The 26,840-nt window shown below is 38.1% G+C and overlaps 1 protein-coding gene across 7 annotated transcripts in view; it reads right to left on the reverse strand.

Annotated features, from left to right (window-relative positions):
- Window positions 1–26,200, reverse strand: part of LOC115420614 (aggrecan core protein-like) — a 45,613-nt gene extending 19,413 nt beyond the window's left edge. For all 7 annotated transcript variants that reach the window (XR_003935570.1, XR_003935568.1, XR_003935567.1 and 4 more), the window contains exons 1-6: window positions 26,081–26,200; window positions 6,199–6,277; window positions 4,610–4,993; window positions 2,317–2,491; window positions 1,434–1,561; window positions 307–600 (exon numbers count right to left, since the gene is read on the reverse strand). Coding sequence is in view for 1 of the 7 variants with exons in the window: in XM_030135988.1 (XP_029991848.1) it covers window positions 307–600; window positions 1,434–1,561; window positions 2,317–2,491; window positions 4,610–4,993; window positions 6,199–6,274 (1,057 nt within the window). In the remaining 6 variants the exon portion in view is untranslated. The remainder of the gene's footprint in view (window positions 1–306; window positions 601–1,433; window positions 1,562–2,316; window positions 2,492–4,609; window positions 4,994–6,198; window positions 6,278–26,080) is intronic.
- Between the last annotated feature and the right edge of the window lie 640 nt (window positions 26,201–26,840).

Genomic DNA, 26,840 nt, shown 5'->3' on the forward strand with positions numbered 1-26,840 from the left:
AATTTCATTTTTTTCAGGTTATCCATATTTTTTTTGTTTGGATAGTTTTGTAAATGTAAATATTGGCATAATTGAATGTTATTTTTTCCACTAAAACAATTTGGAGTTGTCATTATTTACTGGCTGTCATGCTGTTATTCTAGTGGTCCGGCCCACTGCAGATTAAATTGGGCTGAACGTGGCCCGTGGAAAAAAAATGAGTTTGACCCCCCTGCAGTAGAAGATCTGTTGAACTTTGCCCCTCTTAATGGCGCAGCCCCTTAGCCATCTTAGGTGAACCCTAATGCTGTGTGGACTTTACTGTACCTTGGAAGCAGATGGCGTCGTATCTGGAGTCGGGGTAGGGGTATCCGGTCTGGTTGGGGAACAGATAGACGGTCCGGACCCCCAGCAGCCCTCCTCCACACTGAGGCCGGGCGATGTTGATGGGGTAGCGGACACTGCGGTCAGCCAACCAGCCGGCGCTGCACACGTCCATACCGTTCTTCCAGGCCACGTACAGCTCCCCAGTGGTGGCCAGACGAGCGCCCAGCTTTGTGCACTGATCTGCGGCTTCATAGAAGGAAAACTTCTCAACAGATGTGGAGTAGAAGACTCGGCCTGAGGAAGGAGGATGAACAGGAACATGAGCACAAAAAAAACTTTACCGTTTCACTGACAACTCATACAGACTCCCCTGTAGGTTCAGCATTGGACCAAGGTTAGAATAGTTTTGGATTTTTCATGACAGTTTAGTTTTATTTAGTTTTGACTTTTTTTTCTCTAATTCAGTTCGTTTTAATTCGTTTTTAGAGCAGGTTTGCTAGTTTTTATTAGTTTCTGTTTATTTGTAAATGCTTAGTTTTAGTTTAGTTTTAGTTTTTTTTTAATATCTTTTCTCTTCTTCTCCGTCATATTCAAATAAATCCCAGACAGGACTCTGCTGCTTTCTCCCAACTTTAGTCTCCATGTTTCCAAGTAGAGTGGGGACCAGAAGACGACTGGAAACCACAAGTGAACACAAGTGATGGACCCTTAAATATCATATGGTGACAGCAGATAAAATTGCTCGAGTGAAATAAATCGATTTCAATCCAACATTGACAAAAAACAAAAACAAAGAGAATTTTAGCCATAATTTGTATCCATTTAGTAAGTTTTTTAAACAAACAATACAGTTTCAGTTAGTTATCATTTTTTCTTTTAATTATAGTTTTTATTTATTTCTGTTTTTTCAATTCTAGTTTTCGTCATTTTGTTAGTTTTTGTTAATGATAATAACCTTGCCCTGTAGTGTGATGGGTATAATGTTGTGTTAGTGTTTTTCAGTTTGTCTGGCCTCTGTTTTCTTATTCAGACATGTAAACTGTTCAAACCAGATGTGTCCTGTGTGTAAACGCTCTGTTCTGTTGGTGTTCGTCAGGTATTTGTAGATGTTGTTCAGATAAATATACCTGAGATCTTCTCAGCGAAACAGTACACATCATACGTCTCATTGGCATCTCTCACTCCATAGGTTCTCACTCCAGGGAAGTTCTCCTTGTCTCCAAAACAACGTTCCCGAGGTTCATGGATGGGATACCTGATGGAAAACACAGCGTACATGATGTGATCTGAACCTTTAATTCAAACTCCTTTTAGTTCAGTTCCACGTTCACCCCAATTTGATCTTCAGTGGGCTGGACCAGTAAAATAATAACAGTGAAAAAAGTAAAATTATATTATGATAATGCTTATATCTACATCATTTCCTTAAAAATCTGAATAACGTGAACTTGAAATGTCTTAACAAAAAAAAGTGGCGTTTTAAACAATATTCTGCCTCAGTTTATCAGTTTATCATTTACACACGTGCATTACAACTTACATTACAAATATAAATACGCAAAACATTTAGTAACGGGAATAATATTGATAAAATTGCATTTACAAGACATTTCAGGTTGTTCATATTTGTTCAGGTTATTCACATTTTTTGTAAAAGGATAGTTTGTTAATGTAAACATTTTCATGTAATTTTACTTTTTTTTTTACACTAAAACAAAGATAAAATCTGCAGTTGTTATTTATAGGTTATTATGACAGTATTTTTCTGGTCTGACCCACTTGAGATCTAATTGGTTTACATGTATCTGTATGGAACCTGAAATAAAATGATTTTTACACTATTGATTGTTAATTTCTTCAGTGTAATTTTTGCATTTCACAAATTCATCCTACGGGCCAAATTGGACCCTTTGGTGGGCCGGATTTGGCCCCCGGACCACATGTTTGCCACCTGTGCTTTACTTGAACGCAGACCCTAGTGTCACCAGTGTTCTGGAGCTGGGCCGGTACCTGACGGTCTGGTCCGACAGCCATCCTGCGTCACACTGGTGGTATCCGTCGTCGTAAGCGGCTTGAAGCTGAGCTGGCGTGGCGATAGAGGCGCTGTTCTGGATGCAGGCGGCCTTGGCCTTCTCAAAGGTCAGAGTGTACCGGGTGGAGATGGCTCTGTAGTGGAACACAATACCTGGAAGAGACAGGACCGACAGGAACCAGGTCTGAAGAGTGCTAATTAACCAGTTCAGCACCTTTTCTGCTCCAAACAGTCAATACTATGTCAGCATTTAAATCCACGCTGGATTGGGCTAAAAGGCACAGGTGTAGGGATGTAACGATATGAGAATTTCATATCACTGTTACTGTGACTAAAATTATCACGGTTATCATTATTTTCGCGGTATTATTGAAATGTGCTCAAAATGTTCAAAAAGTACTAATGCACACACTGAAATAATTTAACCATGTTGTATTTTGAAATAAAGAAATAAAATAAAATAATTGGCACAGTGTACTTTCTGTTGGCAGAAACATTCAAATATTAACATGTAAACATCAAACATACAAATGTGCATTAAAGATGGAACCTTATGGACACCATTGACCATTTTCCAGATCAAGTTTGAGTTGTTTTAGTTTCTTTTTCATAGAGCGATAAATAGATAGATAGTCTCTCTCTCTCTTTCTCTTTCAAAGTGTGCAAGGAGCGAACTGTACTCACGACGAGGTGGGTAACCCCAGGGGCGGTGCTTTCCACCAGCAGAGCAACTTTTCTGCACTTTCTATGTAATTTTATGTGTTTCTATGCCTCTGTAAAGCACTTTGAATTACCTCGTTTTGCCACTATCAGTAACTCTATGAGACTAACTTAATACTTTAGTTCAGGGCTCTCAAACTCATTTTCTTTCAGGTTCCACATTCAGCCTGATTTGATCTGCAGTGGACCAAACCAGGAAAATAACAACAGAATAACCTTTAAATAATGACAAATCCAACTTTTTGTCTTTGTTTTAAGTGCAAAAAAACCAAAACAAAACACATTAAATTATGAAAATACTAAAATTATAAAATATGCAAACAAAAAAGATATGAATAACCCGAAAAAACTGAAATTTCTTAAGAAAAATAAGTACTATTTTAAAAATACTCTGCCTCCACTTCTCATTAGTCCATGTGCATTATGGATCAGATCTACAAAGACACTAAACACTGAGGAACAGGAAGAAAAGAGTTCAAATTGGGCTGAATTTTCTACAGACATTTCAGGTTGTTCATATTTGTTCAGGTTATTCACATTTTATTGTTACAGGATAGTTTGTACATGTAAATATTTTCATAATTTAATGTTATGTATGTATGTAATGTTATGTTATGTTAAAACAAAGACAAAAATTTGAAGTTGTCATTATTTATAGCCATAATGTAATATTATTTTTTTCACATCAAACCCAGTAGTAAATCTGCAGTCATTCTTTTTTGTGGGTTCTTCTGCTGTTATTATTGGACTGTAGATCAGATTGGTCTGGATGTGGAACCGACACTAAAATGAGTTCCACAGCCTGGACTGTGGAATTTTTGCACTTTGTAAATTCATTCCAGGGGCTGGAACGGACCCAAGGTTCTAACAGTTTTGGATTTTTCATGATAGTTTAGTTTTATTTAGTTTTGACTTTTTTTCTCTCAATCAGTTCGTTTTAATTCGTTTTTAGAGCAGGTTTGCTAGTTTATATTAGTTTCTGTTTTTTTCTAAATGCTTAGTTTTAGGTTAGTTTTAGTTTAGTCTCTTTTCTCTTCTTCTTTGTCGTCGTATTCAAATAAATCCCAGACAGGACTCTGCTGCTTTCTCCCAACTTTAGTCTCCATGTTTCCAGGTAGAGTGGGGACCAGAAGACGACTGGAAACCACAAGTGAACACAAGTGACGGACCCTTAAATATCATACGGTGCCAGCAGCTAAAATTGCTTGAGGGAAATAAATCGATCTTGTATCAATCTGACATTGACAAAGACAAAAACGAAGGGAATTTTATCCATGTTTTTTATAAGTTTTAGTTAGTTTAGTAAACACACAATACAGTTTCAGTTAGTTATTGTTTTTTTTCTTTTAATTATAGTTTTTATTTATTTCAGTTAATGATAATGTTTTTACAATTCTAGTTTTCGTCATTTTGTTAGTTTTCGATAATAACCTTTATTGACACGCGATCAAATGTTGTTGAATAACACGCCAAAGGTCGAACATGTGTAGATATAGCCCTTCAAATGCCATCCAACTTGGTTTCCTAAGCTCCGCCTCCTCCATGTCTCACCCTGGACCTGGATGTCCACAGAGTCGTAGTTGTCCTCGATGCCGTGCATGACCTCACAGCGGTAGGTTCCGGAGTCTCTGGAGCGCAGCTCGGTCAGCTCCATGGTGGCGTCGGTGGGCACCAGGGGGTAGTTGACCAGGGTCACTCTGTCCAGGTAGTCCGTCTCCACCTGGACCTTCCCCTCCGACGCCACCAGGATGGTGCTGACCTTGTTCTTGACCACGTGGGTCCATTTGATGCGGTGGGACAGCGGGGCCACGGTGGGGGCTCCGGGGTCGTTCACCGTGTTGTCCTGGAAGTAACACGGAACTACGACTTTACCGCCGAGCAGAGGACGAAGAGACGACTCCAGAGGGATGCTGACCCGCAGAGTACCGTCCACATCTGAAGGAAGACAACGGCAACGCACACATGCATGAGGTCTACAAACATACAAGGTTAGGAATGCACATGGAACAGTCTGGATCATTTTGTGACACATCTTGAATGAATGAATGAATGAATGAATGAATGAAATTTTTATTTCGAACATGTCGACAGTGAAATCAAAACAAAAATCAACCAACAAAATATAAGTACTGGTACATAAATGATTGATAAGCAAACAAAAATAAACAAATAAAACAGTAATAAATAATAATAATATCAATAAAATAAATGAAATGAAATTATACATGCTCAAAAAGGAGTAGGAAGAGGTAAAATCTTATGTACTCCTATCCCTAATTTCTATTCCTTATGATCACTATATAGCAATTATTATTTTGTATGAATATCAACATAATAACAATAATAATAATAATAATAATAATAGTATAACAATATCACACATCCTTTTTCCTATATACACTAATATGATAATACCCATTTGCAACTTATCCTACCAGATATTAATGCCAGATATTAATAAAAACTAAAAAAAAACAAACTAAACAAACAATAAAACCAAACAAAAACAAATATACATATGTAATATAAATACATATAATATTCTATATTGTCCTATATAGTAATATAATAATAATAGATTCATAATTCATCCTAATTCCTCTTGCCAGTGAATGACAACATAAACCCATCCTTAAGCACAGTACAGCTCTAAAACCATCCAAATAAAAAGGATCATGTATTTAAACAAACTGGAGTACGTTCCTAAAAGACCCCATGTAGTGATCATTCCTACTTTTACACACCGTTCCCATCAAGTGTTTGTAGAACTTCTCATGAAATGACTGTGATAAAGTGTAAATGTGACCTGTTCAAAGGTGATTAGTGGTGTGTAGAAAAAGAGGAATGTGTCTGGAAATAAAATGATTCCAACTTTAAGGGCGACAGTATGAGTGTGGAAGAAAAGGCAGAAAATACGTCAAGGTCAAATCCTGCTGTCCTTTCAGTTTAAAGGCTGGATTTGTTTTAGATTACTCATAAAACATGAAACTAGGTCCAAACAATGACATTAAATAACATAAGAAGAACTGAACTGTGCAAAAAAAATAAATGAATAAAAATCCGATCCAGGTTTCAGAGTAGTGAGGAACAGGAGTCTGACTTTCCATTTATCTGCTGATGATTAATGTTAGTTTACTCACCGTGGTGTTTTTCAGACGAGAGCGTAGCAGAGATGAAAGGGAGAGTTAGGCAAAGCAGGAACAGAGGACTCATCATGACCTGGACCAGACACAGAAGAACCACAATGAACACCTTTAAATCTGAGGAGAACCACAATGAACACCTTTAAACCTGAGGAGAACCACAATGAACACCTTTAAATCTGAATTAACCGCAATGAACACCTTTAAACCTGAGAAGAACCACAATGAACACCTTTAAACCTGAGGAGAACCACAATGAACACCTTTAAACCTGAGGAGAACCACAATGAACACCTTTAAACCTGAGGAGAACCACAATGAACACCTTTAAATATGTGGAGAACCACAGTGAACACCTTTAAACCTGAGAAGAACCACAATGAACACCTTTAAATATGCGGAGAACCACAATGAACACCTTTAAATATGCGGAGAACCACAGTGAACACCTTTAAACCTGAGGAGAACCACAATGAACACCTTTAAATATGCGGAGAACCACAGTGAACACCTTTAAACCTGAGGAGAACCACAATGAACACCTTTAAATCTGAATTAACCACAATGAACACCTTTAAATCTGAGGAGAACCACAATGAACACCTTTAAATATGCGGAGAACCACAGTGAACACCTTTAAACCTGAGGAGAACCACAATGAACACCTTTAAACCTGAGGAGAACCACAATGAACACCTTTAAATATGCGGAGAACCACAATGAACACCTTTAAACCTGAGAAGAACCACAATGAACACCTTTAAATATGCGGAGAACCACAGTGAACACCTTTAAACCTGAGGAGAACCACAATGAACACCTTTAAACATGCGGAGAACCACAGTGAACACCTTTAAACCTGAGGAGAACCACAATGAACACCTTTAAATCTGAATTAACCACAATGAACACCTTTAAATCTGAGGAGAACCACAATGAACACCTTTAAATATGCGGAGAACCACAATGAACACCTTTAAACCTGAGGAGAACCACAATGAACACCTTTAAACCTGAGGAGAACCACAATGAACACCTTTAAATATGCAGAGAACCACATTGAACACCTTTAACCTGAGGAGAACCACAATGAACACCTTTAAATATGCAGAGAACCACATTGAACACCTTTAACCTGAGGAGAACCACAATGAACACCTTTAAACCTGAGGAGAACCACAATGAACACCTTTAAACCTGAGGAGAACCAGAATGAACACCTTTGAATCTGAATAAACACCTTTAACCCTTAAAGACCCAAACGTCCACCTTTAACCCTTACAGACCCAAACGTCCACCTTTAACCCTTAAAGACCCAAACGTTCACCTTTAACCCTTACAGACCCAAACGTCCACCTTTAACCCTTACAGACCCAAACGTCCACCTTTAACCCTTACAGACCCAAACATCCACCTTTAACCCTTACAGACCCAAACGTCCACCTTTAACCCTTACAGACCCAAACGTCCACCTTTAACCCTTACAGACCCAAACGTCCACCTTTAACCCTTAAAGACCCAAACGTTCACCTTTAACCCTTACAGACCCAAACGTCCACCTTTAACCCTTACAGACCCAAACGTCCACCTTTAACCCTTAAAGACCCAAACGTCCACCTTTAACCCTTACAGACCCAAACGTCCACCTTTAACCCTTACAGACCCAAACGTCCACCTTTAACCCTTACAGACCCAAACGTCCACCTTTAACCCTTAAAGACCCAAACGTCCACCTTTAACCCTTACAGACCCAAACGTCCACCTTTAACCCTTACAGACCCAAACGTCCACCTTTAACCCTTACAGACCCAAACGTCCACCTTTAACCCTTACAGACCCAAACGTCCACCTTTAACCCTTACAGACCCAAACGTCCACCTTTAACCTAAACCATCTACTGATCTAAACTGTTTAATTCCTGTTGATCCATTAATCCTATTAATCCACGTCAATAATTGGTGTAAAATACAGTTCTTTATCTTTTCATGGTCATCAGATATGACCATATTTGGACGTTCAGAGGCTCTGTAGTTACTGTGGAAACACTGTCATCTGTCATGCGTTGACGTTTATGTTGATTTAGTTTTGGGGTTTTGGTTTTTGTCTCTTCCTGTTTTGTTTCGGTGATGGTGGTCTCCTTCCTGTTTTGTTTGCACTCTGTCAGTCTTGTCTTTGTCTTCCCTCATCCCATCATTGCCTGCACCTGGTGTTCCTCCTGTAATTGCCCACACCTGTTTGTGATCCCTACCTTCCCTATATATTCTCCCCTCTCCCTTTGGCTGTTGTCAGTGTGTCATTTCTGTTTTCTTATGAAGACCTCCCAGCGTTAAGCATCTTGAATCTAGTTCCATGTATTATCTGCCTCAGGCTTTTTAGTTTAATATGGAGTACTTTGTACTTCCTCTTTTAGTTCACTAGGGGTTTTTTAGGTTTATGTAAAACACGTGCTTCCTCTTTTTGTTCATCCATTTTTGTACTTTTGAATTTTCGTTAAATAAATCCCTTAAACCACTGAACCTAAGAGTCTCGTTGCATTTGGGTCTCGTTGCGTTTGGGTCCACGCTGAGTGTCATGCCGTAACATCATCTTCTACAACACTGATTCACCAGTAAAACCCATGGAGTTGGCTCAGTGACAGTAAATGAAGACGCTTGTTTTATGTTCGATTGATGATATATTTGTTGAAAAAAGTCCCCTTTTCTTCAGTTTTCTCCCTTTCTAAAATAATAAAACATACATTTAATCTGAGCTTTTATGAACATCTACATGATCAGTGAATATAGAAAAATAAAGGATTTATATGGAAAAAACACAGAAATACAGAGAATAATAATAGAATAAATGGCAATAAATCAATTATGAATGAATAAATATAAAAAAAAAAAAAGACTTGTAACCTGTCGTAGAAGAAGCTTTGGGTCTTTATGGGTTAAATCTGAATAAACAAAGGAATACCAGACTAAATAATCTGTAAATCAGAATAAAACTGGATGAATCTGCTGAGTCGAAGGGCTGACGTGTCGGGTGAACAGTGCGTTAAGTGTTTGGATGTTTGTGTTTGACTCCTTCATGTTCCATGTGATCTAGGAAACAAACAGTTCATCTGGTTCCACGTGACGTCAACACCGTTAACGGAGGTGAAAACAGACGCAGAGTCTTTGTGGAAACAGGAATGAAAGCTGCTCTGTGGGAACAGGAAACGTCCTCACAGCTCACACACATTCATTCATTCAGCTCCAGCACTTTTTCCAACCATCACTTACCTACAGTTCCACACGAGTCAGGTTTGACTCAGTTCTGTTTCTAGAAAATGTCTGAACGTCTGAACTGGCACAAAACACATAGAACAGAACCAGGACTGGAACACAGAGACAGAACCAGGACTGGAACACAGAACTGAACCAGGACTGGAACACAGAGACAGAACCAGGACTGGAACACAGAGACAGAACCAGGACTGGAACACAGAACTGAACCAGGACTGGAACACAGAGACAGAACCAGGACTGGAACACAGAGACAGAACCAGGACTGGAACACAGAACTGAACCAGGACTGGAACACAGAGACAGAACCAGGACTGGAACACAGAACAGAACCAGGACTGGAACACAGAACTGAACCAGGACTGGAACACAGAGACAGAACCAGGACTGGAACACAGAACTGAACCAGGACTGGAACACAGAGACAGAACCAGGACTGGAACACAGAGACAGAACCAGGACTGGAACACAGAAACAGAACCAGGACTGGAACACAGAACTGAACCAGGACTGGAACACAGAACTGAACCTGAGAACCTCACACATTCAGCTGGTTCTGATCCACACAGAACAGGTGCTGACGTACAGGAACAATCAGGGGTGCTTTCTCATATGGGCAAAGTGGGCATTTGCCCAGGGTGGCATTTCATGAGGGGCGCCGTGCCACAAGCTCTTAAAAAAACTGAGTCCATCTATCACGGTGTGCCAGGGAACTGGCACAATAGCGCCCCCTCTGTTGTGCAGGTGCCCCTGCATGCTGTGGTGGTGCTGTGCGGCACGTGCACAGAAGCAGGAGAGGGGGGGGGGGGGTGTCAATTCAGCTGTGGGTCTGTCAGGTGTCCAATTTAGAAAAAGAAGAGGAGAAACGGACAGTAGATAAAGGTCTGCAGATGTTCTGTCTATATTCCTGTGCATGTTCTGAAAACAGGGCTAAGGTTCATTAAACAGGTTCTCTTACATTTATCAGCTTTATCTATGATGCTTGCTCTACTTTATTACAACAATATTTAGTTGAACTGAACTGGCAAACATGCTATATAATTTCACCATATTGTGTGATGCTTAAAGACTGTTAGTGCTACAAGTTCAGTTATGATTTATATCGATCATTTGGGTTAATGTCATTGGGTCAAGTCCTGTAATTAGCCAACGGAATTTACAATCCAGTAGTTTCAAAGACCAACATTTGTTAATTGCTAAAACTCTATTTTGTGATAAAGGTAGTCTATATCTGAACAGGTGAAAGTGAACACTGAAAGTGTGTCCTGTTCCTGACAGTTAGATTATTAATGTGGAAGGACAGACAGTAATAGGATACAATGGTGTGTTTATTTAAATGGACAGTTCATGGATGTTTTAGATCAGATTCACAGCTATATTTACTGCCTTTTGATGCCGTTTCAGGGACACTTCTAAAATATTCTGGATCATCCCATGTCACCGGTCAGGATGAGCCTCCATCTGCCCCCTCAGCTTCTGGAATGTTCTCAGAGCCTCAGGATGAGGAGCTGCCATCTACCCCCTCAGATATACAGGAATGAGCTGGACACCTGAGGGACAGACACCATCTGTGTCCTCAGATAGTGTGTCCATCTGTGTCCTCAGACAGCGTGTCCATCTGTGTCCTCAGACAGTGTGTCCATCTGTGTCCTCAGACAGTGTGTCCATCTGTGTCCACAGACAGTGTGTCCATCTGTGTCCTCAGACAGTGTGTCCATCTGTGTCCTCAGACAGTGTGTCCATCTGTGTCCTCAGACAGTGTGTCCATCTGTGTCCTCAGACAGTGTGTCCATCTGTGTCCACAGACAGTGTGTCCATCTGTGTCCTCAGACAGTGTGTCCATCTGTGTCCTCAGACAGTGTGCCCACTAATGTCTGATACTGAGGATGCAGTCTGGTTTGCTCCTACTTCTCCTCAGCAAGAGGATCCTTCAGGTCAGTGTGTGTGTGTGTGTGTGTGTGTGTGTGTGTGTGTGTGTGTGTGTGTGTGTGCATACATGTGTGCATGTGTGTGTGGGAGTGTGTGTGCATGTGTGTGATTGTTTAAAAGAAAAAAAATCGAGGAGGTTCTCACCCTGGGCGTTATTCAAGCTAGAACTACCACTGGGGACACTGGGACTATTTTGACAAACTCAGTGTTAATTCGACTCCAGTCTGTGTTTCCTCACTGTGCTGCATTCACTGACCTCCAGATAAACCAACACTTTTTCCAACCTGATGCTCACAGTTGTAGACGGATCAGAGCTGATCTGAGACCAGAACCTGGAACCAAAACCTCGAGTTCAGGTCCATCTGAATACTGACTGCATTTATGAACCAAATTAACATTAGATTATTTTATAAACTTTAATACATGACAAGTAAACACATTCTGAAAAATGTTCAAATATTTATGTCCAATGAGCTGAAAATAACAGATAAATTCTATGAAGAGTTAAACTATTTCTGTTCAAAGAAAAATACTAAAGTCATTAAGTAAATATCAAACATGTTTATTGGTACAGATTTTGTTCTTTTTTGGATATTTATTTCATGGTTGATTTGTAAAAAGTTGAAATTAATAACAGAGGAACTAAGGACAGATTTAGGTCAGAGGCAGCAGAAGATAAAATATACGACAAACTAATCCATCCAATAACAACACATGAGCCCTTTTCTTCCATAAACTAATGGTGTAGGACACAGGTGCCAAACATGCGGCCCGTGGGCCAAAACCGGCCCATCAAACAGTCCAATCTGGCCCGTGGGATGAATGTGTGAAATGCAAAAAATACAGTGAAGATACAAACGATGTTCAAATCATTTTAGGTCAATTCAATCTAAAATGGATCAGAACAAGGTTATTATCGTTAACGAAAACTAATGAAATGATGAAAACTAGAATTGTAAAAACATTTTCATTAACTGAAATAAATAAAAACTAGAATTAAAAGAAAAAAACGATAACTAACTGAAACTGTATTGTGTGCTTATAAAACTAACTAAAACAGTAAAAATTATGGATAAAATTCCCTTCGTTTTCGTCTTTTGTCAATGTCGGATTAATACGAAAGCGATTTATTTCACTCGAGCAATTTTAGCTGCTGGCAGCATATGATATTTAACGGTCCGTCACTTGTGTTCACTTGTGGTTTCCAGTCGTCTTCTGGTCCCCACTCTACCTGGAAACATGGAGACTAAAGATGGGAGAAAGCAGCAGTGTCCTGTCTGGGATTTATTTGAATACAACGACATAGAAGAAGAGAAAAGAGATGACTTAACTAAAATTAAAACTAAAACTAAGCGTTTAGAAAAAAATTAAAACTAATAAAAACTAGCAAACCTGCTCTAAAAACGAATTAAAATGAACTGAATTAGAGAAAAAAAAAGTCAAAACTAAATAAAACTAAACTATAATGAAAAATCCCAAACTATTAGAACCTTGGATCAGACCAGTAAAATACCATCATAATAACCTATAAATAATGAAAACTGCAAATATTCCTCTCTGTTTTCGTGTAAAAAAAACAAACAAACAAAAAAACAAACAAAGTGAAATTACACAAAAATGGTGACATTTACAGACTCGCCTTTTACAAAAATGTCTGAAATGTGGAATTTTAACAATATGCGGCCTGTTATTAAATGTTTTGTGTAATTATAGATCTACTGTGATCTGTATGTTGTGATGCACACATATAAATGATAAATTAAGGCGTAATACTGTTAACATTGCACTTATTTTTCTTCAGAATTTTCAGGTTGTTCATATTCGTTCATGTTATGTTCAAGTACAGTTCATAGATGTTAACATTTTCATTACAGAATTTGACTTTTTTCACTCAAAAACATACAGAAAACTTTGGAGTTGACATTATTTATCAGTTCTTATTCTATTATTTGTATTAATTTACTGGTCCGGCCCAGTTTAGATCAGATTAGGCTCAACTAAAGTGAGTTTGGTGGTGTAGAAGGTAACAGTTAGATTGACTTCATGGTGCATTAGTGTCACTTCTTAAAGGGGATACGACTCCACTGACGAGCAACCAAATAAAACCAGAATAAATACAGATTTATATTCATCTAAACCAGGGCTCTCAAACTCATTTTCTTTCAGGGGCCACATTCAACCTGATTTGATCTACAGTGGGCCGAACCAGTAAAATAACAGCGTAATAACCTAGAAATACTGACAACTGCAAATGTTTTTCTTTGTTATCGTGCAAAAAATAACATTAAATTATGAAAATATTTTCATTTACAAACTATCCTGTAACAATAAAATGTGAATAACCTGAACAAATATGAACAACCTGAAATGTAAATTGTAAAATGTAAATAAAATTCAGCCCAATTTGAACTATTTTCTTCCTGTTCCTCAGTGTTTAGTGTCTTTGTAGATCTGATCCAGAATGCACATGGACAAATGAGAAGTTGAGGCAGAATATTGTTAAAATTGTACTGGTTTTTCTTCAGAAATTTCTTTTTTTTTCAGGTTATTCACATCTTTTTTGTTTGAATAGTTTATACAAGTAAGTATTTTCATAATTTAATGTGCTTTTTTTTTTTCACTAAAAGACAAAAATGTGGAGTTGTCATTATTTATAGGTTATTCTGTTATTATTTTACTGGTTCAGCCCACTGCAGATCAGATCGGGCTGAATGTGGAACCTGAAAGAACATGAGTTTGAGAGTCTTGATCTAAACGATATAAATAATGTTGTGTATTTACAACACTGTGAGAACTGTGTCCACGCTAACATTCCCGGAGTTCCTCAGATCAGATCCAGGTGGGTCTAATGTTTGCAGTTCTGTCTCAGATCTGAACACTGGCCCAGTTCTAGAGGAAACACTAAATACCACACACAGGCTGTAAACACATCCACCCAGGAAAGATCAGCAAATATCAGCAAATAAGAGGAAATATTCCACAGCCTGTCCGTCCTGGATCAGCTTAAACAGCCTGGTTCTGTTCACACGGACTCTGGGTTTTACCACAAAAGTCATTTCCACCTCCACTCAGAGTTTAGCTGCTGTGGCTGGAAACAGGAAGAGGCGGAGCTCAGCACACAGGGAAAGGCCTGACACTGTTCTGACAGTGTTCTTTTTTTTTTTTTTTTCTGACAGTGTTCTGACTGGTTCTGACAGTGCTCTGACAGTGTTCTGATGGGTTCTGACAGTGTTCTGACTGGTTCTGACAGCGTTCTGACGGGTTCTGACTGGTTTTGACAGTGTTCTGACTGGTTCTGACAGTGTTCTGACTGGTTCTGACAGCGTTCTGACGGGTTCTGACTGGTTTTGACAGTGTTCTGACTGGTTCTGACAGCATTCTGACTGGTTCTGACAGTGTTCTGACTGGTTCTGTCAACATATCCATATGTCTTAATGTTAGAATTGATTTCCTCTCACAAAATGACACATATACATGATATTTACAGTCACAGAATAAAGTTGATATTGTTAAAAATTCTATGTAACCTGTGAAAAAAAAACACAATTCACATTAGTTAGATTTTGACTTAAAGCACTGATATTTGTCTTTTTTAAACTGAATTCTTCCTTTTCCCACATTTCCCTGTGGTCTCCTTAAACTGTAAATACTCTGCTCGGGTCTGAATTCTTCATTCATTCAACTCCACTGGTCCCTCTTTGACCCTATTTCTGACTAATGACACCAGAAAGGTGGTTTGGAGCGCTGGCCCTTTAAATGCCCAGGAGACACTTCAGGCCCCGCCCCCTCCAGGTCATTGGCTGTGCTGCTCTGTCCTGTTCAACCGACAACTGAACATTTCAGGTAATGGGCTCCAAGTTTGGACCAGAGGTGATTTCTCACAGACTGCAGTGGAAGCTCATCTTCTCCTAAAATGACTCAAATTAAATGCTCAAATCTGTTCAGTTGTTTTCATTTCATTGACTCCAAATGTGTTGGAACACATTCATCTCTCAGACCAGTTGGTTCAGAATCAGTTTGATCCCAGATCAGTGGACTGGATGTTGTTCACTTCTCCTCCATTCCCGTGTCTGTGTTTTCTCCTCCATCTCTGCTCAGTGCATTTGTCCGTAGACGCTCAGCGTCCATGCACTTCAATGGGACTGAGTGGAACTGCTGGAAACTGACTCTAAACTGGACGATCATTGGATAAATGACACAATGTTGTCCCACCCCTGGACGCTCAGCGTCTCTGGGAGTGAATGGAGCTGTGGGCGGAGCTCGGCGGGGCCGGACACTGAGCTTCCACGTGCTGATTGGAGGATCGGTCCAAAGGCTGAATCCCATTTGATTGACAGCTGTTTTCAGATCTGCTCCTTCACTGACACAGTTCAGTTTAATACCGTCACACATTCTGCTGTGAAATCACAGAAACCAAATGAACTGTTCATTTCTTGCACTGTAAATAAAACACACTCATTGTACTTCCTTGTTTCAATTTAACATCATTTCAGCGTTTTCTTGTTTACTTGGTATGATAAGGTCACTGACTGTTTTCTTAAAAGGAATGGAGGGACAAATTTATGTTTAAATAACTTGACAGTTTTTTTTATGTAAGCCAACAATGAGCTTCCCCTGTCTGAAAGATGAGCAGCCGACACTGGTTTGGACATATTTTCAGTCTGGACTACAACTGCTGCTGCTGACAAGCAATTATGGAGAAATACTGGAGAAATGCTGGTCTGAAGTCTGGACCTTATATGAGCAAATGTCGGAGACGGAACTAGTTCTAGATGCAACTAATTGAACAGGAATTCAAAGAGGCTGAGGAAATCCACTGGATTTTTGTCCAAATGAATCTATAGATAGTTTTGCAGCAGCTGGAGAGTTCAAATTCAAATTGTATGAACGATTAGAGTCCAAATACACAAAGAAATGAACCACAGACTAAGAACAGTGTTTTTAGACCACAGGTGTCAAACATGTGGTCCGGGGGCCAAATCCGGCCCGCCAAAGGGTCCAATCTGGCCCACAGGATGAATCTGAATTTGAAATGCTAAAATTACACTGAAAATATTAACAATCGGTGGTGTCAAAATAATTTTAATTTAGGTTCTACATACAGACACATACAGTCTAACTAGATTTGAAGTGGGTCAGAACCAGTAAAATATTATCAGAATAACCTATAAATAATGACAAACCCCACATTTTCTCTTTGTTTTTTTGGTGTAAAAAAGTAAAATTACATTACAATTAAAATGTTTACATTACCAAACTATACTTTTCTTAAAAAAATTTGAATAACCTGAACAAATATGAACAAACGGAAATGTCTTAAGAAAAGTAAATGCAATTTTACCAATATTCTGCCTGTTACTAAATGTTTTGTGCGATTGTAATGCACATTTGTAAATGATAAACTCATAAAACCGAGGCAGAATACTGTTACAACTGCACTTGTTTTTCTTAAGACAATTCAAGTTGTTCAATTCATGTTATTCAGATTTTTAAGGAAACTTTGTAGATGTAAACCTGATCATAGTATAATTTCACTCTTGTCACTGTTATTATTTTACTGGTTCGGTCCACTGGATATCAAACTGGGCTGAATGTGGAACTGAACTAAAATGAGTTTGACAGCCCTTGTTTAGACAAATATGAGCCCTTTAAAACTATTTGGTTCTGATCAGATTAAAAGGTCAGACTGAACGTACATGATGAACATTCCTGATGAGGTTCAGTCCGACCATCTGTGTTTGATCTGCAGTTTGATACTCACCCTCCTCCTGCACTTTCAGATGGGTGGTTTTAATCCAGTTCACTTAACGTCCAGCAGTATAATGTAGAAAGTTACAAAATAATCATTAATGCTTCATTTAGATCAGGGGTGTCAAGCTCATGTTCTTCCGGGGGGGGGGGGGGGGGGGGGGGGGGGGGGACCAGTAAATAACAGCATGATAGCCAATAAATAATGACAACTCCAAATTGTTTTAGTGCAAAAATAACATTCAATTATGCCAATAGTTACGTTTATATACTATCCAAAAAAAAGGATGTAGATAACCTGAAAAAATGAAATTAGTCAAGAAATATAAATACAATTTTATCAATATTATGCCTTGACTTTTCATTTATAGGCTACATGTTCATTACAGATCAGATCTACAAAGACAAAACATTTAGTAACAGGCAGAATATTGTTAAAATTGTGCTGAATTTTCTTTAGACATTTCAGGTTGTTCATATTTGTTCAGGTTATTCACATTTTACTGTTAAAGGATAGTTTGTTAATGTAAATATTTTCATAATTTAACATTTTTTTGCACTTAATCAAAGAGAAAAAAATGATGCTGTCATTATTTATAGGTTATTATGATATTATTTTTGAGTTCGATGCCCTAACTTTCACTTTGCCAATTCATCCCATGGGCCGGACCAGAAACTTTGGCGGGCCGGTTTAGGCCTCCGGACCACATGTTTAACACCTATGATTTAGACTTGGAAGAACAAATCTAGTTGTTCCAAACTTTGATTGTGGATGGAGATTTAAATGCTACCCTACACTGTGCCATGTATGCAACACAAATTAGAACAAACCATAATGAACCATATCAACCACGAAGACAGTAGTGTCCAGGTTCGGACCCATAGTGGTCTATGATGCCCTGGTGCAGACCCATACTGACCAACAGTGAACCACATTTATAGAACTCTTTACATCAGGGGTGTCAAACTCATTTTCTTTCAGGTTCCACATTCAGCCTGATTTGATCTCCAGTGGGCCGAACCAGTAAAATAATAACAGAATAACCTATAAATAATGACAACTGCACATTTTTGTCTTTGTTTTAGTGCAAAAAAACCCCTCATTAAATTATGAAAATACTTACTTTTATAAATTATCCAAACAAAAAAGGTGTGAATAACCTGAAAAAACTGAAATTCTTAAGAAAAATCAGTTGCAATTTTAACAATATTCTGCCTCAACTTATCATTAGTCCATGTGCATTCTGGATCAGATCTACAAAGACACTAAACACTGAGGAACAGGAAGAAAGAGTTCAAACTGGACTGAATTTAATACAGACATTTCAGGTTGTTCATATTTGTTCAGGTATTCACATTTTATTGTTATAGGATAGTTTGTAAATGTAAATATTTTATCATTTAATGTTATTTTTTTGCACTAAAACAAGGACAAAAATTTGAAGTTAATATTATAGGGATAATGTAATATTATTTTTTTCCCATCAAACCCTGTAGTAAATCTGCAGTCATTCTTTTTTGTCAGTTCTTCTGCTGTTATTATTTGACTGTAGATCAGATTGGTATGGATGTGGAACCGACACTAAAATGAGTTCCACAGCCTGGATGTGGAATTTATACACTATGTAAATTCATCCCAGGGGTCGGATTGGAACCTTTGGGTGGGACGCATTTGGGCCCCGGGACGCATGTTTGACATCCCTGATCTACATGGAACACAAAATTAAATGCTTCATTGACACAAATAAGTTCATGTACAGAAGGAAATGAAAACCTCTAAAAAAAACATGAAATACCAACGTCATCATGTGTGTCTTTAACTGGACCAGAGTATGTACTGGATGTACTGGACTAGTTTTACATGAATATATGTGGAGCAAGGTTATTACCGTCAATGAAAACAAACAAAATGACGAAAACTAAAATTGAAAAAACATTTTCGTTAACTGAATAAATAAAAACTAGAATTAAAAGAAAAAAAACAATAACTAACTGAAACTGTATTGTGTGCTTACAAAACTAAAATGTATAAAAATTATGGATAAATTCCCTAGTTTTTGTCGGTCAAAGTTGATATAGGATAGAACATGAAAATTTCGTCTAAAATCAGCGGTTATAACAGAGGTGTAGAAGTCAGGAGGCCAACGGTGAAAGTATGGAAAGTTTCAGTTTTGTTTTCACGTAAGTGATGTTATGTATGGCTCACACCCCCCACCTACGTTACCTCCCCCCAACCTGCTATACACTGTAAAAAAACAAACAAACAAAAAAAAAACTTGTAAGAAAATGGTAATATTCGGCAGCAGGGGTGCCAAAAAATCCTGTTAAATAACGGAAAATAACCATCTCATAAAAATACAGTATTTTTCCATAATTCAAATACAGTTTTTTGCCCCAACTTTACATGAGATTTTGCATTTTTTTTTTTTTTTACTTTTTAATGTTTAATAAAGAATATTTTCATGTATTAAAACAATCAAATTCCATATAAATATTTATACAGGGGTTGGACACAATAATGGAAACACCTTCACCTCAAGATGATAATGCCCCAATCCATACAGCTAGAATTGTTAAAGAATGGCATGAGGAACATTCTAATGAAGTTGAGCATCTCGTATGGCCGGCACAGTTCCCAGACCTCAACATTATTGAGCATTTATGGTCAGTTTTAGAGATTCAAGTAAGACGTCGATTTCCACCGCCATCGTCTCTAAAAAGGAGTTGGAGGGTATTCTAACTGAAGAATGGCTGAAAATTTCTTTGGAAACAATTCACAAGTTGTATGAATCAATACCTCGGAGAATTGAGGCTGTAATTGCCGCAAAAGGCGGACCTACACCATATTAAATTATATTTTGTTGATTTTTTTAAGGTGTTTCCATTATTTTGTCCAACCCCTGTATATAAATAATTTTCAATGAGACTCAGTTGTCCAATCCACTGATAAAACTGTATTTGGACAGTTTATCAGTGTTTATACATGTTATACATTCACAAAAATACATTTATTCAACAGTTTTGTTGTGAAACCTCCTCTAATTACCAAGATATTATTAATTAACAAACAAGTCTTGTTAAACTTACAGAACAAATACTTCTGTACGGTTAATTATCAGTAATTTTATCTTGTTTAATTAATTTTTCTTTTACAGTATTAAACTTTAAATTAACAGTTTAATCTCATAAATAGAAAAGAAATATTTGTGAAATTATGATACATTTGCAAATGTATTTTAACTGTATTTTTCTGTGAAAAAGAAAAAAATTTCTTTTAAAAAATTTAAATTTTTTGGTTATTCACAGTTACAGTTTTTCGTGGTATTTTACATTTGACATGTAAAATCACAGTCTGTTTTTGTCATTTCATTGATATTTTCCTGCATCTTAAAAATACAGGAAAAAATCTGTAAAATAAACAGTGAGAACTCTGTTCAATTACAGATTTTTTTTTTTTTTTTACAGTGTAGGGAATTTCTCTCCATATGTTTGTGTCTGTGCTCAGTCAGAGCCGCCCTAACCCCACCCCAAATAAGTGTCCAAGGTAACCTCACTAATTTCTTTGAATAGGATGGAAGATCAAATATATGAAAAAAACTGAAACTAAAACTACACCAAAACTAAACTAAGCATTCAGAAAAAACCCTGCTCTAAAAACAAATTAAAACTAACTGAATTAGAGAAAAAAAGTCAAAACTAAATAAAACTAAACTATAATGAAAAATCCAAAACTATTAGACCTGGATGTGGAGTTTAACTTGGCTGCTTACATCAGATTATACTAACACTGCATTTCCTGTCATTATTTTGATGTAAGATCGACGTCTCATTTGACATAATAGTTGCGAACATTCATCACTATCTGAAATTCGTTTGTGTTGTGTAACATGACAGTTCTAGTCAGTGTAGTGGTGTTTTGATTCAGTTAGCTTTAACTTGGTGGGTTTCAGCCCCTGTTATTCAAGGATCGGTCCTGGTTTCCAAAAGCCCCCGATAGTGACAGGTGAAATGTAATGGCAAACTGACGGGTGATGTTCTGCACATGTTTGAAAGCAGAGATCTGACCAATGAAAAGCTCTTGAGCCTTTCTATGTCCACGTGCATGTGTACTTCTTACCAAGGTTATATTGTTAACAAAAACTAACGAAAGGACGAAAACTAGAATTGTAAAAACATTTTCGTTAACTGAAATAAATAAAAACTATAATTAAAAGACAAAAAAACGATAACTAACTTAAACTGTATAGTGTGTTCACAAAACTAACTAAAACCGATTAAAATTAGGGATAAAATTCCCTTCGTTTTTGTCTTTGTTAATGTCGGATTGATACGAAAGCGATTTATTTGATCTAACCAATTTTAGCTGGAAGCACCATATGATATTTAACGGTCCGTCACCTTGTGTTCACTTGTGGTTTCCAGTCGTCTTCTGGTCCCCACTCTACCTGGAAACATGGAGACTAAAGCAGCAGAGTCCTGTCTGAGATTTATTTGAATATGACGACAGAGATAAAGAGAAAAGAGATGACAAAACTAAAATTAATACTAAAACTAAACTAAAACTAAGCATTTAGAAAAAAAATGAAAACTAATAAAAACTACTAAACCTGCTCTAAAAATGAATTAAAACTAAATGAATTAGAGAAAAACAAGTCCAAACTAAATAAAACTCAACTATAATCCAAAATCCCAAACTATTCGAACCTTGCTTCTTATGTTGCTGGATGTCAGATGGAACAGACTCCCTTCCTAATGTAGCAGCGTCCAAAACTCTGCTTTTGGACATTTTCAGTACATCGCATCAGAGGTGTAACTCAGCTGGTCCACACATGGAAGGTTTAGTGCTCATGTCTTATCTGTACGTATTTAAGACTACAGACAGAGCGATGACAAGAATGAAACATAACTGTTCTGTTTTTGAGAACTGCTTTCAGTCCACAAAGCATCAAAAAGCAGCTCTGGAGCAATCAAGGTTCTAATAGTTTTGGATTTTTCATTATAGTTTTTGTTTTTTTCATTTTAATTATAGTTTTTATTTATTTCAGTTAATGAAAATGTTTTTTTCAATTCTAGTTTTCATCATTTCGATAGTTTTCATTAGCGATAATAACCTTGGTAGCAACGGAACTGTTAGCTTTCAGTTCTTGATAACACATTTACGTACCGGTGCCCTTGGCGCTGCGCACCCCCCACCCCACCACCACCACCCCTGCCCCCGTTTGAACATGTAAATCAACACCAAAATTTAGTCATTTGTTCCTTGTGCCAGTATCAACATTTGCTGAAAATTTCATGAAAATCCATCCATAACTTTTTGAGTTATCTTCCTGACAGACCAACAAACAGACAGACCCCGATGAAAACATAACCTCCGCCATTTCACTTGGCGGAAGTAATAATGTAAGCCCCAAGTCTCTGCTATCTCTTGTATTGGGGGGGGGGGGGGGGTCTACTGCACATGTTTCATTTATAACCAGAGTCTATATGTTAAAGGGAGTTCAATCTTAATTGGACTAAAGAGAAAACAGTCTATTCAAAAGCATTTGGTCTGTATTAAAAACCAGCGGGCATCCACAGAAGGTCAGAATGTACGATTCTACAGATGGAACTATAAAACTGTATGGACTGATTATGAAATATATACAGACAGGGACTGAGTGGACTCACACACAGGGGTCAAACCACAGGCCTAGACCTGGACTGGATCCTGTTAGTTGTAATTTGAAATGATTTGAATGTAATGGAATTCAGTGAGTCCAACCTTATTAAAGCCAACTCTTCACTTTGGTTCCAAATGTCACATGAGTGAGGTTCAATTTTATTCATTTTTTATTAGAGTATGAGAATGGAAAATCATGCATTTGTCGGTTAGTTCTGCCATATTTGCTCTTGCAAATGTCATATTAGAGGTTTTGGGGGATGTACTGTTGTTTATGAAGGTCTCAAATCATGTACAGGTCAAAGCATTTGACGTTGAAAAATGGGTAAAATCACACGTTTTTTGCTGATTTCTTTCTTGCCTAGTCTTATTTCAGATCTGCACTCAGGGCTTTCACTGGAGAACATTTGATCCTAGATTACCCATCTGGTACCCTCCCTTTTCTTCAGTTCAGCCGGTACCGACAAATGCAGGATTTTCCATTGAAAATGAGTTTTTCTGTACTCGGCTGACGGGCACCCTAAAGATGGCCGTTGGGGGGGGGGGGGGGGGGGGGGGGGGGGTCTAAACCTTTACGGACTGGGCTGAAATTTTTTTGAGAGTTATTACTACATAAGAGATTAATGGTCAAATTAAGAGTTTGATCGGAAAGAAGTCCCAAAAATGGGATGCCCTACCCTTCCATTTTTTCTGGATCTGCCACTGCATCTTACTCAGAACTGTTGCTAGCGTAGTAATGAAGTTAGCTAACGTCAACAAACAGCCATCGCTCAGCGTGAAACAGAGTCGACACAGGTCCACATCCAGTCCATGAGCAGGTCTGGATCTGCCCGCTGAGGGGTTCAATACCCCCCAGTGTTGGCCGGTCCAACAGAAGGTGATGTTCTGGACCTCAGAGGGGGGTCAGCTCAGACCGGTCCAACCAAAACCTCCTCTCCTCACAGTCACTGTCCAGTCACAACGCCGGCCTTTAAATGCATCATTTAAACCCATGGACACCTCATAATGTCCTCCAGCTGGCCGCGGCGGGCCGGGGCCAATCCAACGGGCCAGCGGTCCACAGAGCGTCCCTTTCAGTGGGTGGGTGGGTGGGGGGGTCTGTAGGCTGTAGGGCGTTCGTTCCCAGCTGAGGGGGAGGCCAATAAGGCTTCAGTCTGTTCAGCGACGACCCACAGGGACCGGTCTGCCAAGGTAAACACCGCACGGACCCCCACTCCACCTAAACCCCCCCCCCCAACCCAGCGCCGTGGGTCTCTGGAGTCCAGAGCGGCAGAACAGAGTCCACATTCATACGTGTGCACACAGACCCGCTTACAGATCAGGCAGCACACGTCTTGATACGAACACTCAGGTCTGTGTTCACACACTGTAAGGCCTGTGTGCGAACACTCGGGCCTGTTGTCCACTAAATCATACCTGCACATGAGCACCAGCGCACACGCACACCAGCATTTACAGAAACAAGAGCCCAATAAAGGGCTTCAAAAAACATCCAAACTTTATATAAATCTGAACCAAACAGAACGTCAGCCTAAACCTGGAGCATCAACACGAACCTGAAATAACAGAGTTTTTTAAATCCCACTTACATCCCTTAAACGTCCTTTTTCAGCTTCTATAAATGAAGACTCTGCTCAACTCAATGGCTAAAAATCAAATAAGATACACAATTAAAACTGAAGAAAAAGTCAGCTAAAACTAGTCACTTCATCTAAATAAAACTCAAACTAAACAGAAATGAAAACCTGAAACTTAAAAGACTCAATAAAGATAAAACCTGGACAGACTCTGGTTCAACACGTGATATTTCGAACATTACAGTTCACTTTCAGGAGGTCAACCGTTTGACCGTTACCATTGGCATTTTCCTCCAATAATGATAGAATCATATTAATTATACAACACACTTTATGTATGAGCGCAGATACTCACATCTGTTCAGAGAGGAAAACTACAAGTGATGTCTTTAAATCAAGTCATTTTACCGATTCACAGTGAAAACTTGGGCCGAATTCATATTTTAAATAAGAAAAAAGTTAATTAAGTCCAGATCAAAAGGTTGAAAAATAAAAATAACACTTAACGCAGAGAAAAATATTAAATAGGATGGAAAAAAAGAAAAAAAAAATGTAAATGAAATGACCATTAAAAAAAAAAAAAAAAAAAAAAAAAGACCCAGGGCTACTTTTGTGTCAGTTTCCAAATGGATTTTTCTCCATAGTTAACATTTCTTAAGTGATTTATCACCATTTATTGGTGTTTTTTCAGCAAAAACCATGTATTATTTCTATATTTAATTCACTGATCATTAAATCTCAGATTAAAGTTGAGGATTGTTATATCAAAAACAGAGAAAACTAAAGAAAAAGTGTCTTTTTCAGTCCAATCTGTCCTTAACTGAGCATAAACCCAGTGTGTCCATCCACTGGCATTGATCCAACTCAGGGAAACGTTGGAAAGGAAGAATTACACTAAAAAAAGAAACAATATCACTCCTTTAAGATATTTATCACTATCTATTATAATACCATTCTTTGTATTTTGTGCTTCTCAGTGAACATCAGCTATTTTCCTATATTTAATTCACTGATCTGTGTAGATGTTCATAAAAGCTCAGAGTAAAGTTGAGGATTATTAAATCAAAAATAGAAAAGTGAAGAAAATGTGGCTTTTTCATCAAATATATCATTAACTGAATCAATTAAAACAAGTGTCTTTCAGTGAAAATCATATATTTTCAATATTTAATTTACCTATCATGTAAATGTTCATAAAAACTCAAAGTTTTATCACAAAACAGACAAAACTGAACTAAAGTGTCTTTTTCAGTCCAGTCTGTCATTAACTGAACATAAACCCAGTGTGTTCATCCACTCTCATTGATCCAGCTCCATAGGTTTTACTGGGGAATCAATGCTGGAGAAGATGACAGTGTTTCCACGGTAACTACGGAGCCTCTGAACATCCAAATATGGTCATATCTGATGACCATGAAAAGATGAAGAACTGTATTTTACACCAATTACTGACATGGATTAATAGAATAAGTGGATCAACAGGTTTTAAACAGTTTAGATCAGTAGATGGTTTAAGTTAAAGGAGGACGTTTGGGTCTTTAAGGTTAAAGAAGAATCAGAAGAGACTTTTCTTTAGCATTGAAAAGTCACACTTCAGCATTCACAAACATTGTGTGAACTCAGCACCGTTGAGTTCTGACCCAGACCCATGAGCAAACCCAAGACGCTGACTCTGAGTCCGCTTGGACGTCTGACCCTACCTGTGACCCAGCGACTGGATGGGGCGTTCAGGGTCCCTTTATAATAATCCGTTTAGTTGGTGTCCGGTGTTTAGCGCTGAGCGTACCGTGGATGTTCCAGAGGCCTCCGTCTGCTGCTGCTGCTGTGGGAGAGCAGAAAGAAGCCTTATTCAGCCCCAGACACACTTTTAGACCCAGAGGGAGGGAAGCAGAGTGAGGTCATACAACAGGAAAGAAAAGAAAGGAAAACCGGCTCAACACGCGCACCTTAACCCTTCACTGCATCCACACATTCAGCCCAAAAACGACTGCTGAGGAAAAGACTGTGAACACGTTTAGATTTAGAACGGAAAATAAGCCCTGGAGTCTGTCCACCTGTTTGACAGTTAGTGTGGAGGTTTGAATCATCACAGAGTTCCAATCAAGGTTCTAATAGTTTGGGATTTTTCATATAATTTAGTTTTATTAGTTTGGACTTTTTCTTCTCTAATTCAGTTAGTTTTAATTCATTTTAGAGCAGGTTTGCTGGTTTTTATTAGTTTTCTTTTCTTTTTTTTTTCTAAATGCTTAGTTTTAGTTTAGTTTGAGTTTTTTTTTATATCTTTATCTTCTTCACAGTCATATTCAAATAAATCCCGTACAAGACTCTGATTCCTCCCAACTTTAGTCTCCATGTTTCCACACTGTAAAATCCAATTAGTTATCATTACTTAGAAAAACTGATTGCACTTAAAAAACAAGTAAAGAGAACTAAGTATTTTAAGTTGGATTAACTAGTGCT

The sequence above is a fragment of the Sphaeramia orbicularis genome, chromosome 6, assembly GCF_902148855.1.
Source record: "Sphaeramia orbicularis chromosome 6, fSphaOr1.1, whole genome shotgun sequence".
NCBI lineage: Eukaryota > Metazoa > Chordata > Actinopteri > Kurtiformes > Apogonidae > Sphaeramia > Sphaeramia orbicularis.